The sequence below is a fragment of the Aulostomus chinensis genome, chromosome 3 (assembly GCF_037954235.1).
Source record: "Aulostomus chinensis isolate RoL2024-O1b breed Wild chromosome 3, RoL_Achi_v1.0, whole genome shotgun sequence".
Lineage (NCBI taxonomy): Eukaryota > Metazoa > Chordata > Actinopteri > Syngnathiformes > Aulostomidae > Aulostomus > Aulostomus chinensis.
The window spans coordinates 1,296,803-1,310,000 of NC_141322.1; the positions used below are offsets into that span (position 1 = coordinate 1,296,803).

The 13,198-nt window shown below is 49.6% G+C and overlaps 1 protein-coding gene across 6 annotated transcripts in view; it reads left to right on the top strand.

Annotated features, from left to right (window-relative positions):
* The window catches only part of chl1b (cell adhesion molecule L1-like b), a 67,189-nt gene that overhangs the window by 23,195 nt on the left and 30,796 nt on the right, over window positions 1–13,198 (top strand). For 4 of the 6 annotated variants that reach the window (XM_086197456.1, XM_086197487.1, XM_086197497.1 and 1 more), the window contains exon 2: window positions 11,348–11,539. In XM_086197456.1, the coding sequence (XP_086053582.1) occupies window positions 11,440–11,539 (100 nt within the window). In that variant the 5' untranslated portion in view covers window positions 11,348–11,439. Of the gene's footprint in view, window positions 1–3,722; window positions 3,860–4,290; window positions 4,359–11,347; window positions 11,540–13,198 lie in introns of those variants that run through there. The other 2 variants (XM_086197467.1, XM_086197476.1) reach the window with 2 other exon arrangements.

The window sequence follows — 13,198 nt, forward strand, 5'->3', positions numbered from 1 at the left end:
CACACACACACACACACACACACACTCACACACACACACTGGCTTGTATAGCTCTGATTATCTCAAATATTGGTCTGGCCCTCATCTCTTGCTGTGGTCATCTGAGACGGACCTCACAGACATTTTCCACTGCAGGATTAACCGTGTAGGGCAAAAGCCTGCTCTGCCTCAGTGGTCCCAAAGACCTGACCCCAAGGTGTGTGTTTGTGTGTGTGTGTGTGTGTGTGTGTGTGTGTGTGTGTGTGTGTGTGTGTGTGTGTGTGTGTGTGTGTGTGTGTGTGTGGAGAGGTGGCCTTAAGGACACTCCTTAAAAGGCTATTAGACCCGTCCTGCTTACTGTGAGTGAGTGTGCAAAGATGGCCTCTGCTCCCCTTCATTATGGAACTGAGGTGGAAAAAGCGGTTTTTCTGGAACTGTTGGTGTGACGGTCCTCAGCAGAAGCGGCGTGTGTGTTTCCGTTGACAGGTGGGCTGCTGCTGGTGGAGGTGACCGTCTTCTCACGGAGCTTCCAGCCTGCAGCACCTCTTTATTAAATAGGGAGTGAGCCACACTGGCTCTGGAGGCTGGAGGGTGAGCAGCCTGTGTGTGTGTGTGTGTGTGTGTGTGTGAGTGTGTGTGTGTGTGTGTGTGTGAGAGAGAGAGAGAGAGAAGGGGGTGTATCTCAGAGCCAAAGCCGGTTACCATGCCTACACATTTTAGTGAGAGACACTGCATTTATCTTAATGAGTTCATGTTGAAGCGGCTGTTTGCTGCGGCGTTGTGTGTCAGCTGTGTACACACCCTGTAAGCAGCGGGCTGGAGGCCCCGCCCACTGCTCAGACTGACCTGGGGAAATAGCTTATTGATTCAAGAGGCCAACATGATTAAACTGACCCCTAAGTGGACAAGAGGGAAGATAAGAAGCTGGAAGGGCCTGCTGCTTTTGTCCAGGTTTGCTGGACTATTTTCTCTGTGACGCTGCTCAATTAAATGCTGCCTTCTGCGATCAGAAAAACGTGATTTAGATTTAAAAAGGCCGAGCTGTCTTGAGAACTTCAAGTACTTCGATCTTGGATAAATGATTACAATAAATGTGATCCAGCAAGATACCACAGTATTTTTTACATGATTACTTTTCACTGTGCTGGTGCTCCAGGATCATGTCTCACTATATTGTGATAAAATGATGTCGTGACTCATGTATTGTGATCTGTGCCATGAGGTCCTTGACCGCGCCCAGCAGGACAGATTACACTGCTGTTATAATCCCGGCACAAAGGCAGGATTACATGAGCAGCCCTGACTGACTCAGGGTTGGTAAAAGTTTGCGCTGGCGCCGGCTCTCGGCCTCCGTAGGTGCTGAGCGGCCGGAGATGGAACAGACGTTGTTGTGCGCGTTGTGTTCAGTAGGTGTGCTAATCAGGAGCAGAGATCTGCTAATCACTGCCGCCATCGCCGAGCGCACCATCTGTGACGCTCTGATGGCCGGCAGTGAGGCTCCGAGAGCTGAGCAGCAGTGTGCTGCTCGCCCAGGACTCTCAACATGTGCTCACACTCAGCCGAGGCAAAAGGACATGACTCATTTCCATCGTCAAGATAATCCCCAGAATGTGTGCAGCCCGCTCAGATGTTGTCCTGATTTATCTGGTGTTGGATATCTTTTGTTTGATCGTCTCTTTTGTAGTGTGCTGTGCTGAATAAATCAGCTGTCAACACGGATCTGGAAATTATTGAAGGGACCATTCAAGTGCCATGGAGAACGCCATGTTGCACACAAATGTGGGCAGTTTCAAAGCTGGAATTCTGCCTCTTCACTGGCAGTCGTGGGCCATAAACGCTGCAGACGGAACCTCTGGCTGAGTTCAAACAACTCCTCGTGTGCGTGTTGAGTTATTGAGTAAGCCTCACAATTACAGTGACGAGAATGTGTCAGACTGAGTTGTGAGGGAAGAGAACGTGCCTGGAAGGAGACATCTGCTTTTATTTCAGTATCATTACATGAATTTATTGTGTATATAATTTTGTTGTTGTTGTCATTGGTGTTTTAATAAGTTGCCATCGAGTCACGTAGCGCTCACACTTGTGTGAGTCTTTACTGCATCGTCCTGTCATTTGTACAGAACATGTAACATGTAATGTGTAACATGAAACATGGAGCATGTCATGTGTAACATGACTCATGTCATGTGTAACATGTAACGTGTAACTTATAAAACTGAAATAAACTACAATGTAGGAGGGAGCAGCCTCATAGCGGCTGATTAGCATTTCCTTCTGCTGACTTGATATGTGTGTGTGTGTGTGTGTGTGTGTGAGTACGTGTGTGTGCCTGTGATTGTGAGTGTGTGTGTGAGTACGTGTGTGTGCCTGAGTGTGTGTGTTTGAGTACGTGTGTGTGCCTGAGTGTGTGAGTACGTGTGTGTGCCTGAGTGTGTGTGTGCCTGTGTGTGTGAGTGAGTGTGTGTGCCTGAGTGTGTGTGTGCCTGTGTGTGTGAGTGAGTGTGTGTGAGACGTTGCAGAGTCACACAGACGTTCATCTGTGACACGTGTGGAGCAGGTTCAGGAACATCATCTTGAATTCAATCAAACTCTTCATATATGAACAGCAAACAGCCATCAACTGGCCGTCATTGCTGGCGTGAACAGCATGAGCCAGGTTTCCAGTAACCACGGCAACCAAAAACACGCAGAGAAATGTTTTGATTTTAAGAGAATAAGTCATCTGGTATCAGCCGAGGGCAGGTGGCCCTGCTCCAGTCTGAGCCAGGTCCCAGGCTCATTGACCGTTTTTGACAGACTGAGCAGCAGACGACTTTTGGTGAAGTGGGACACGCGCCCAAAGTTCAATTGAACACCTCGCAGTGTGTGTGTGTGTGTGTGTGTGTGTGTGTGCATGTGTGTGCGTGTGCGTGCGTGCGTGCGTGCGTGTGTGTGCATACGTGCGTGTGTGTGTGTGCATGTGCGTGCATGTGTGTGTGCGTGCGTGCATGTGTGTGTGCGTGCGTGCATGTGTGTGTGTGTGTGTGTGTGTGTGGCCAGCACGATGCCAAATGACAGAGGAAATGTAAACCAGTGCACCCTCAGCAGTCTGCCGGCCCTCAGGGACCTGAATGGCTGCGCTCAGACCCATTTTGAAATGTACTTTCAGGCTACATTCTGATCTTTTTTCCTGACAGTCTGAAGGAGATTACCGTGGATCACGTGATCACATGCTTCAGCACCTCATGGCAGCATTTGCAGGTTTTAGCGCGGCCGTGAACTGCAGGTGTGACTGTTTCCATTTTTCTGTCCCTGCTCTCAAAGCAGGTCGGCAGCGAGGCGCCTTTGATTCGAGTCCGTCTGCCGTGTTATTTCTTTCCTGTACTCTCATTGGAGCTCGCCTGCCCGAGGGAGGCAGCAGGTCAGGAGAGCCATATTTTAATTCCACTGACACGATACGGTTGCAGACCTCCATCTTGTAGCAGTCAGATAACATTTAGCGATCGCTGCTGGAGGGAGATAAGGAATGTGTCGTAAATTAAAGATCTTGTGAACATTTTCCATGGCACTGCAGCAGATTATCTCTTTTAAAACTGACCTGCTGAATGAGCCGCGCTGATGTCAGAGTGGCGCTCCAGGCTGTATCAGACTGGGACCAGTAGTACATCAGGAGCTGGTGAAGCAGAAAAAAAGCCTGCTGAATTTATGAGTTTATTAAGCTACACAATCTGCTTATACACTCTCTCTGACTCCCTGTAACAAAGGCTCGAAGTGGGGATGAATGTCAGCGTCCTCGGCTCTGTGGTCCGGCCCGATCAGTGAATCAACCCCAGGAAGTGTGAATGAAGCCGAGCGAGAAAGGGGAGGAGGCTCCCTGAAGCAGTGCCATGGACAATGTCAGGTTTGTCTGGCCCGAGTGCATGAACACGAAGCTTTCGGAACTGGCAGGCTGCCCCGGTACCTACCCATCTCCCCGGCTTCCAGAGCCGCCCAGCCCCCGAGCACTAAGCATTTGTGCAAAGTTCATAAGGCTTCCTTCTGTTTGTGTGGCCATAATGGGAGCTCCATCCTGCTGTAGCTCAAAGAGTGCTTATGGGCTCTGAGGGCCCGGCGCTGGCGAGGCTTGTGAGTGTTCTCAGTTACTGACTCTGGCCGACTGCTCTCGTTACTGAAAGGAGCCGAGTCCCAATCCACCATCTTCTCCAGCCGCTTGACCACGAGAACGTTCTGATTACCAAACCTCCACATGGCCAAGTACACTCGGAACTGAGAGTTGATCGGGATGCTCGGTGTGACGGGGACCATGAAATACAGCGGAACTGAGGCTGAAGCACGCTGCTACGTGGTGCACCGTCTCCCCTCCACCCTTCCTGTCTGTCAGCGCTGGGGAGGCCCGCCTGGTAATTACCTGGCTATTTGTTGCTGCAAGTTTGCCGGCGTGGCAGCTTTGCCTTGGTCGGTTTCCAGCACGGTTACGACCCGCATCAGCATAATTCAAGCATGACCCTCCTCCCTCTTTTCATCTCATTCTGGCTTTCTCCCTGTTAAAACCCGAGTCTCAGTCCAGGCTCCGCATCATACATCATCCAGACTTCAGGGTGCTCCCCGCCCCCCAGTGTCGTGGGAGAGAGGCTGCGGTTTTTGTTGGGCTCTTATCAGGGGCTCAGCTCTCCGTCAGCGATGCTGTGTTCAGTAGAGTGTAACAATCAACTGATCTGACTGATCGCTGCCTCAGACGTGCTGCAGGACAGTGAGGAGCAGACGCAGCCCTGCTGGACTAAAGCTGGGACGTCTTCAGCTGCATTAAGGAGATTGTTGCTGGCTGACGACCGCAGCAGGCGCAAAACTCAACAGATTTACACACAGCGGGTGACCCCCCAGCCCCCACCCCCAAGTAAACTGCTCATATTCTCCCGTCTATTGATCTTTGTAAGTAAAAGCCTCTCCTCTGAGCCGTCAGGTGCCGCAGACCTCCTTCGTGGGGGGGGGGAGGCGAGATGGAAGTTGCATTCCTGCGCTCTCCTTTGTACACGGCGGTGAATAGCCTTTAGATCAGCCTTTGTGGGATGATTGTCAGTGGCTTATTGGGCGTCATTGCCAGGCTCAGCAACATATGTGGCTGCAGCCTCCGTCCCTCCGCCTGTATCACACAACACCCAGCAAGCTCTCCACGCCTCAGTTTTTGTGAAAACTGGATTTTTGCTGTTTTTGAACTGGATGTTTTTGCTTTAAAGGAACAGTTGCTGAGGATGAGGTACCATCTTGTAAGTATCTGTTTGTACTTGAGGCTGCAGCACAGGTGGCTCCAGCATGTTCAGGGCTCTCCACCTACTTTTCCACATACTTGGACTTCAAAAAGCAAAGAGGGAAATTGGCCAGCAGTTTTCTAGCATTTCCTATAAATGGATGGCAGTGTTGGCCTGTGGACTTGTAGACAAATGGAGAGTTTTTACTGCTCAAATGTTTTGCTTTCTGAATGTTTTTGTGCCAGTTTTGGTCTGATGGATTGAATTGAGAAGTACACGTCTCAAACTTGAGCTGGTGGACGTGTAATAGCATTTATTTGATACATTCCAAATGTGGTATTGTACCCAAGAGCCCTGGCAGTACCTGACGGTGTACACACCAGCAGAGCCGCTGCCAGTGTGGAGCCACTGATCAGACTCAGGCTTGGAGAGTCATGACAACCTGAGCCCCAACGAGCTCCAATAACAGAGAGATCAAGAGTTTACAGGCCTGAGGGTTTACCAGAGACGTCTGGTGTGTGTGTACATCTGTGTGTGTGTGTGTGTGTGTGCGTGTGTGTAGACAGACATTTCGATCTTTCACACTCGACGTGTTTGAGGTCGGTTTCGCCTCCTTGAATGTCGCTTCAGACAAAAACTCTAAATTCTCTCCAGGAGGTTTGACAGCCTGATCTTCAGCTCCAGCGTCGAAGATGTATTGATGATAACCGTTTGTGCGGGTCAGCTGGTCTCCCCTCGGCAGCCGTCAGCTGATTGGTGCGTCATCTGTGTTTAGGTGATCTGGGGTCAGGAAAGGTCGCTGACCTCTAATCAGATGTTCTGTGTAGCAAATTGAAACAAATGAACAAAAGCTTTTGTTTCACCTTCACTCGTCTAACCAGATTAATCTTTTAATCTTAGTCCGTTGCATAATTTATAAAAGGGATGTAGTCACTTAATCTGATTACCTGAACATGTCACTTAACTAATAAACCATGCATGTCTGTGGTACGTATGTCACAACACACAGAGCCGCTGTCACTGTCCTCACTTTGAAGCTGCTGGATGTTCCAAGTGTGCTGCACCTGTCTTCATCACAGCTTCCTTTCATTTTCCCTTTGATCTGCTCTCTTTGAAGTCCCCCGGGAGGGCGGGAGTGCCCCTCGCCCAGGACAATAATCACATTAGTGCGTGATCAGAGCCGAGTGGCCGGCAGAGAGATGAATTCACATGCTGGCGAGCGCAGGCTGGAATAACCCGCGCAATGTTCACTCACCTCGTCTCAGTGACGCAGGCAGTTTCTGAATCTGGGCCACGGCAGCGCATGATCGATGGCTCTTATATCCTCAGTCCTCACCTCCATCGTTACCTGAAGCAATTTATTTCTGCCAACAACCTGGAATTTGTTATATCCCTGCAGCACCGGCGCAGAATGTTTAAGCAGTGCCTGGTGCTCCTAGTTTAACGCCTTCAGGTGCCTCATATGCATGCAGTCAAATCCTGATTCCAGCCTGTGAAATGAGAGTTTCTGTTTGAATTTCCTGTTCCACTCTGGAGCCGAGCATCTGGACAGCATAACTTTGGCTAAGCTGTTTGACACGGCTGTCGAATTTGTGGCCAAGTTCCTGTGCCTCCCGACACTTACCGGGGTCGAGCTGCGGTTGTGTTGAGACTAATCGGACGGGGTGAGCTGGAGGCCAGACTCTCCAGATTTAAGATTTCACATCAGAACAAGGCCGCACCTCAGCACTCACAACCCAGTTACACATCAGTGAACCAGCAAGCCTCCACAGGTTGGTGTGCTTCACTCCCATCAAAGCTGCTCCTGCGTTCAGCCTGCAGTGTTTAAAACCAGCAGAAAACCACGCGCGACAGTCGTTCAGCCACACAACCATGACTGCTCTGTAGGAACAAGAACCCAACCTGAAAAGATTCTTTTTTCCTCCCTGTGAAAAATAGTTTACTGAACAAATGATTTTTTTTTGTCTTTAATAAAAAGAATCTGCTGCTGTAACCAGCTTATAAAAAGTGAAAATCCCTAAAACAGTAATTAGTAATTGACATCAATTACTGTGCAGCACTTAGACAATTAGATGATAGAAAGGCTTAAACCCATTCAGTGGGGAGTTTAAGTGAGGTGATGTTGGTGACATTAGACACCAGCGATCAGACGGAACCGCAGTGACTCGATTCATAAACGACCAGCAGGTTATGTGACTGATGACGACTTAGATAAACACACACACACACACACACCGTTCTGCTGAGGTGACATCACACTCTCTCCCATGTGAGGGGAGTTCATGTGGGGTCACAGAGGTCATTTATCATCAGCTCATAGACTGGCGGTGTCCCGCCCCTGTGTTCATTCGTGTAGCCGCTGGGTGTGGGTCTCCGCCGGCCCAGCCTCCGTCCCCTCAGCCTGCCACAGCCACAGACCCTGAAATATTCATGGTACCATAATTAAACTGTCACGCTTTCTCAAGTGCAGTAAAATTGAGCAAAATCTCAATTAGACAAGCACATTATCTCAGATTGCTCCCACTTCCTAATCTCATTTAGCGTCGTCTTTCTGTTTCCTCCCACTGCTAATATTTTAATAATAGATGAGCTGCACAGCCAGAGTTGTTGTACAATCATGGCGGTAACTGCCGTTGCCAAAGGTCACAATGAAATTACCTTCAAAGAGCAGAAACATTCAGGCAGGTTTTACACAAGCGTTGCTTTTCTTTGCAGGATGCAATGTCAGGTTTCAAAGAAGAGTGAATCACAGATGGACAAAAACAGTCGGACGACAAAGGCGAACAAAATGTTGCCGACAGCAGAAGCAGCGGGAGTCAGCTGCTGCTCCGTGTTAATCAGCTCAGTCGTTTTAATTGTTCTTGAATGATCAAATGGGGAATGAGTGTGGAGGCATTATCAGAAACGTAAGAGGGGAGAGCAGAGCTGCTGTCTTCCTGTCGCAGGTCTTTAGCTGAGAGAATATTTTAATCCGGCCTGACAAGACGAGGATCTGCTTAATCCTATTACAGGCTGGCAGAGTAAACTACAGTCGTCCCGTCCACACGTCCCTGCCTGTTGTCTTTGTGGGAGAAGGCAGTAGACGGTGCCAACTCGGAGGCCTACTGTACCCAAGCCTGAGTTGTTGCTGTCCGACCTGCCGGCCACTGACAACACGTCTGCTGGTGTTTGGACTTCTCTTGGGAACCTGTTGAATTTTTTTGTTTGTTTTTTTCCTGAAGTTTTTACTGTCAAAGAGTAAATGTGTTTGTGGGTGACAGTCAAGGTGTGATACCAGCCCAGATGGTTGAAATACAGGGACTGAGAACCAAACACAGGCTGCCAGCAGCACAGGGGCCGTTTGCCAGATTTTTTTTTCCTTTGGAACCAAAGTCACTGTTGCAAAGTGATGCGTTACATCCTGCAGAGATTAGAGAGAGTAGAGAGATCAAAGCCCGCCAAAATGCTTTCACGTAGAGAGGAAGATAACTTAGCTTAGCTTAGCCTGGGGTAAACGCACAAACATGATAAACTCCTCCTAGTTATTACCAACGTTTTTCTTGTTGTCCAGAGAGGCAGCAACATGCCCAGTACTAGCTGGCACCACAGAACTACTACAAGTGGTCCAACTGAAGTACTTCCTCCAGACCTCCCTCTGTATTTAGCAGGTAAACATTTGTAGAGCAAATCAATGAACCCACCTGTTGGATTTCCCGGTTCTCTTCTTCTTCTACACTGCCTGTTACAGCCACCGTAATGTTGCCTACAGCGCCATCTTCAGACAGATATATGCACCACGCAGCCTGGTAATGATAACGTACCGGTATACAAAAGACAAGCAAGAGCCCTTTTTGTTGGACGGCCACAGGGACGCAGGCGGAGACGGCTGGGAGTGTCAGAGACACTCCCAGCCGTCTCCTACCTGTGCTCAGGTGAGCTTTGCATTAGCGCGGTTAGCCGTGATCCCGTCTGTGTGTTGGGACTGAACACTACAGGTGCGACCCAGATACGCACTGAGGTAACAACATTTGGAACAAACCGATTTGTCGTCTGACCTGAATGGCTCTGTCTGCCGTAGCCCGTGTAGGTAGTGTTATATTAGACACGGAGAAAGTTGGTCACACAGAGAGTTTCTTAAAGGCGGGAGGTGGAGTTTGTCTGGCTCCCGTCTCCATGGCCCCTCCATGGCGGGGCTTCTGTCCATCTGAGCCTTGGCTGAGCAGGGTTAGGGTTCTTATTGGCCTTCCCACAGCGAGAAGCTTTTAACCTCCTGCCAGCTTCATCAATCTCCGGCTGGTGTGATCGCCGCTGAAAGGGGCGGGATTAAGGACAGCCTGGGTCTCTAAAGCAGGCGAGCTGGAGGGCCCCCTCCTGTACTTCCTATAGGTCCAATAGGCACCATACCCTCCACCGTCAATGTGGACATTACCACTCACAGCAGTGTGGTCCTGAGCAGACCTCCCTCAACCAGATGGCTGAGCTGGTTCTCCATAAACGTTTAATAGAGGGAGAACAAATTAAATCAGAAGGCAAATGATCAAGCACAGTTTGAACAAAGTGAAATCCATCTGAAGTGCTGTTAGGCTGGTAAAGGGCTTCGGCCAACAAAAAAGGACAATAGGAAAACATTGTCTTTTGTCTTTTGGGGATTGTATCACCCCCCCCCCCACACACACACACACACACACAACCAGGCCAATCTCTCTGAGAAAGCAGAAGCCAATTAGCACAAAGCCCTGCCTTTTGATTTTAATCAGCGCTTAGCAACATAAATCAAAATGTCTGGGAAACAGTGAACCCGAAGGAAGCCCTGGGCGTTCTTTCAGGATGACTTATAACACCGGCACACCAATCTTCAGCTGGAGATAAAGTCAATAGCGCTGGCGTGTGATTGAGTGGGATGTATGTAAAGCACACTTCTGGAGCGCTGCTGGTGCCGCATCGGTGGGCGGGGCAGAGGTCAGGAGCTGGTTTAGGGAATGTCTGGAGACAGAGTTGATACATGAGTGTGAGGCATGGTTGAAAAGTTCACCCTTGCTTCACAACAGTAGTGAATGAAATCGACTCTTTTGTTCTCTGGTCAGTGACTCAATTGTACGTCTCGAGCAGGAGTTTGACCTGGGCAGAGCGCCGGCTGAGCAGCTGCTGCGGCGTGCTACTGTTCCATTTCCTGCTTGCTGAAATTAAGCTCTTAACATGCACACACACACACACACACACACACACACACACACACCCTCTCTGAGAGTAATTGGACGTCTGATCAACTCTAATACAAGAATTACCATTGCCGTATTCTTGAAATACTCTTTACATGTTAAACAATTTATGTTTCAACTCCCAGCAGACCAGCAACCTTCTACTTTAATACTTCTTCTCATGTTTGGCTCATAGCCCTCTTATGGTTTTAATGGTGTGGCTTATTGCTCCAGCATGGCAGACTGAGCTGGGATGCAGCCAGCGCAGGAGCGCTAATGAACTTACACTCCAGAGGCTTCGCACGAGTGCTGCTTTAGATGCGAACCTTCCCATACGTTGCTGCTCGCTCTCCTGACTGCGCCGCTGCTTGTTAGGCTTCGCGCGCATTCTGGAAGCTGGAAGACGAACCAGGAGTTTTTCCCTTCTGGACTGTTGGCTTTGCATACGCCTCACACCCACAGGCAGCAATATTTGCTACAAGAGAAGATAAAAAACTGCTGTTAATGTGTTGCAGTTATTGTTATCAGGAGCACGCAGGCACAAATGAGAACAGCTCTGTTTTTCAGTTGCTTGAATTGTACCTTCGTGATTTTGATTTCAATCTCTGCTTTATTTTGGAACAAATGTCTTTTTCTCCCTCAGACAAACACCTGCCACGCATTAATAAATCCACAGGCTCCTTCACTTGTGTATTTATTCATTTTCGTTGTTGCAAGAAAACTCTCTTACTTTCACAGACGTCCAACCACAGAGCGATTTGCGTCCCACGGGGGGGGATGTGAGATACTTTGATGTGTTTCTCTGTCACAGTCAAACGTGAACCAGCGATGACTCCCCGTTGGTGTGCAGCCTGTCTCTGCCTGGCTGAGCAGAGAGCAGCCGGTCACGTGGGATTCCTTGTTTTTGGGGTTTGCCAGCGCGTGGGTGGATTCATGGGGCCTCCTTCGTCTGTGCATCTTTCACAGGTACTGCGTCTGCAGCGCAGCAGAGACATGAACTGAGGACACTGAGGAAGTCGCTTCTTTCTTGAGGACGTCTGAGCTCTTTCGGGAAAATCATGAGCCTGCAGAGAAGCCGGGGACCGGTGGCCATTCTGGGCTTGCTCACCTGTGTTTGCACCTTTCTCAACTCTACAGCCATCAATATCCCACTGGAAGGTTAGTGCTGGCGTCTTCTGTCTGTCACCTGTAGCTCCTACTTTCATAGCTGGAGCTAGAGAAAAAGGTTGTGTCATGTAAATTGAAATCCATCCATCCATCATCCCTCCATCATCCCTCCATCCCTCCCTCCATCCATGTTCCCCCTCTTCTCCTGTTGAGGGTGGTGGGGGTGGAGCCTATCCCAGCAGCCTTCCCCCTGGACAGGTCACCAGTCCATGGCAGGGCCAACACATGTAGACAGACAACCATTGGCTCTCCCAGCCATGCCTACGGTCAATTTAGAGTCTGGATTAACCTGGTCCCTCTTGATGTCTTTGGACTGTGGAGGAAGCTGGAGTACCAGAGAGAACCCAGCAGGAACAGGGAGAACATGGAGACTCACCCAGAAAGACCCCGTGCTGCAGCCGGGGCTCCACCCACAACCTTCTTGATGGGGGCCACAGGGAGGACCACCACTCCACCGGGCCGCCCCCAAAATTGAATGTCTTCACATTTCTGTCACGTCCATGATACTGCCAACACACTTGGACACTGCTGTCACACTGTAAAACTAGAAACCATGAAGAGGTGAATGTGCCTGTAATGGCAGGAGCCTCGAACCCCTGCTCATGCCCCAGTGTTTGTGTGTGTGTGTGTGTGTGTGTGTGTGTGTGTGTGTGTGTGTGTGTGTGTTCTGATGATACCTATTTGGATTGTACATGAAGAGCAGACTCATGCTGCCTCCACTAGGTGGCATTAGAGAACACACATTTCCTGAAGGTGATTTAGCTGTATATCAGTGCTGCGTCCGAACTGCCAAGTACCAACCTACGTCCTCCTGCTACGACCTACCGCTACGTCCTGCTCCTACAACCCAAACACGGCGGCACCATTCAAACACCCTAGAACAGGGGTCTCAAACTGGTCCAGTAAGGGCAGGTGTGGCTGCAGGTTTTCATTCCACTCGAGCAAAAGCAACACCTGATTCTACTTAAATCAATCAAGCTGTGTCCACACAGCTCATTTGTTGGATCAGGTGTTGCTTTTGCTGGGTTGGAATGAAAACCTGCAGCCACACCGGCCCTTACTGGACCAGTTTGGACACCCCTGCCCTAGAAGATTGGTGGTGAAGCACGACCTCTGCTGGCAGAGCACAGATACCGCAATTAGGTAGACAGCACCAACGAAAGCCCCACCTGCTGGCCTGACTGTGGTACTGCACTCCACTCTGAGCACCTTTCATTCATTCTCTATTATTAAGCACATGAACGCACCTTTAGTCATCAATGACTATAAATGTTGGTGTTCATCAGAATGGGAGACTGTTGGTGGCGCTAACTTGGCTTGGGGGTCCACAAGTTTTTAGGGGACGAAGAAGAAGTCCGCGGTGCATTGTGGGCCATTGGTTGCTCCGTAGGATGCACCTGAACCGACCTACAATGTGGGCGTGTTTAGGCTGGAATTTAGGTTGAGAAGTAGGTCGCTACTCGCGCCAGTTGTGGTTTCGGACAGCCTCCGACCTGCTCTGAGACCTACCATCAGACCTGCTTGGCCATTCGGATGCAGCACAGGTGAGGACAACACAGGGTCATGTGATCTTTGTTCATCATCTTCCTGTAACCACCAGGTGGCGGTATGACCTAAACTCAGCTTATAGACTCTTCAGAACTCTCATCA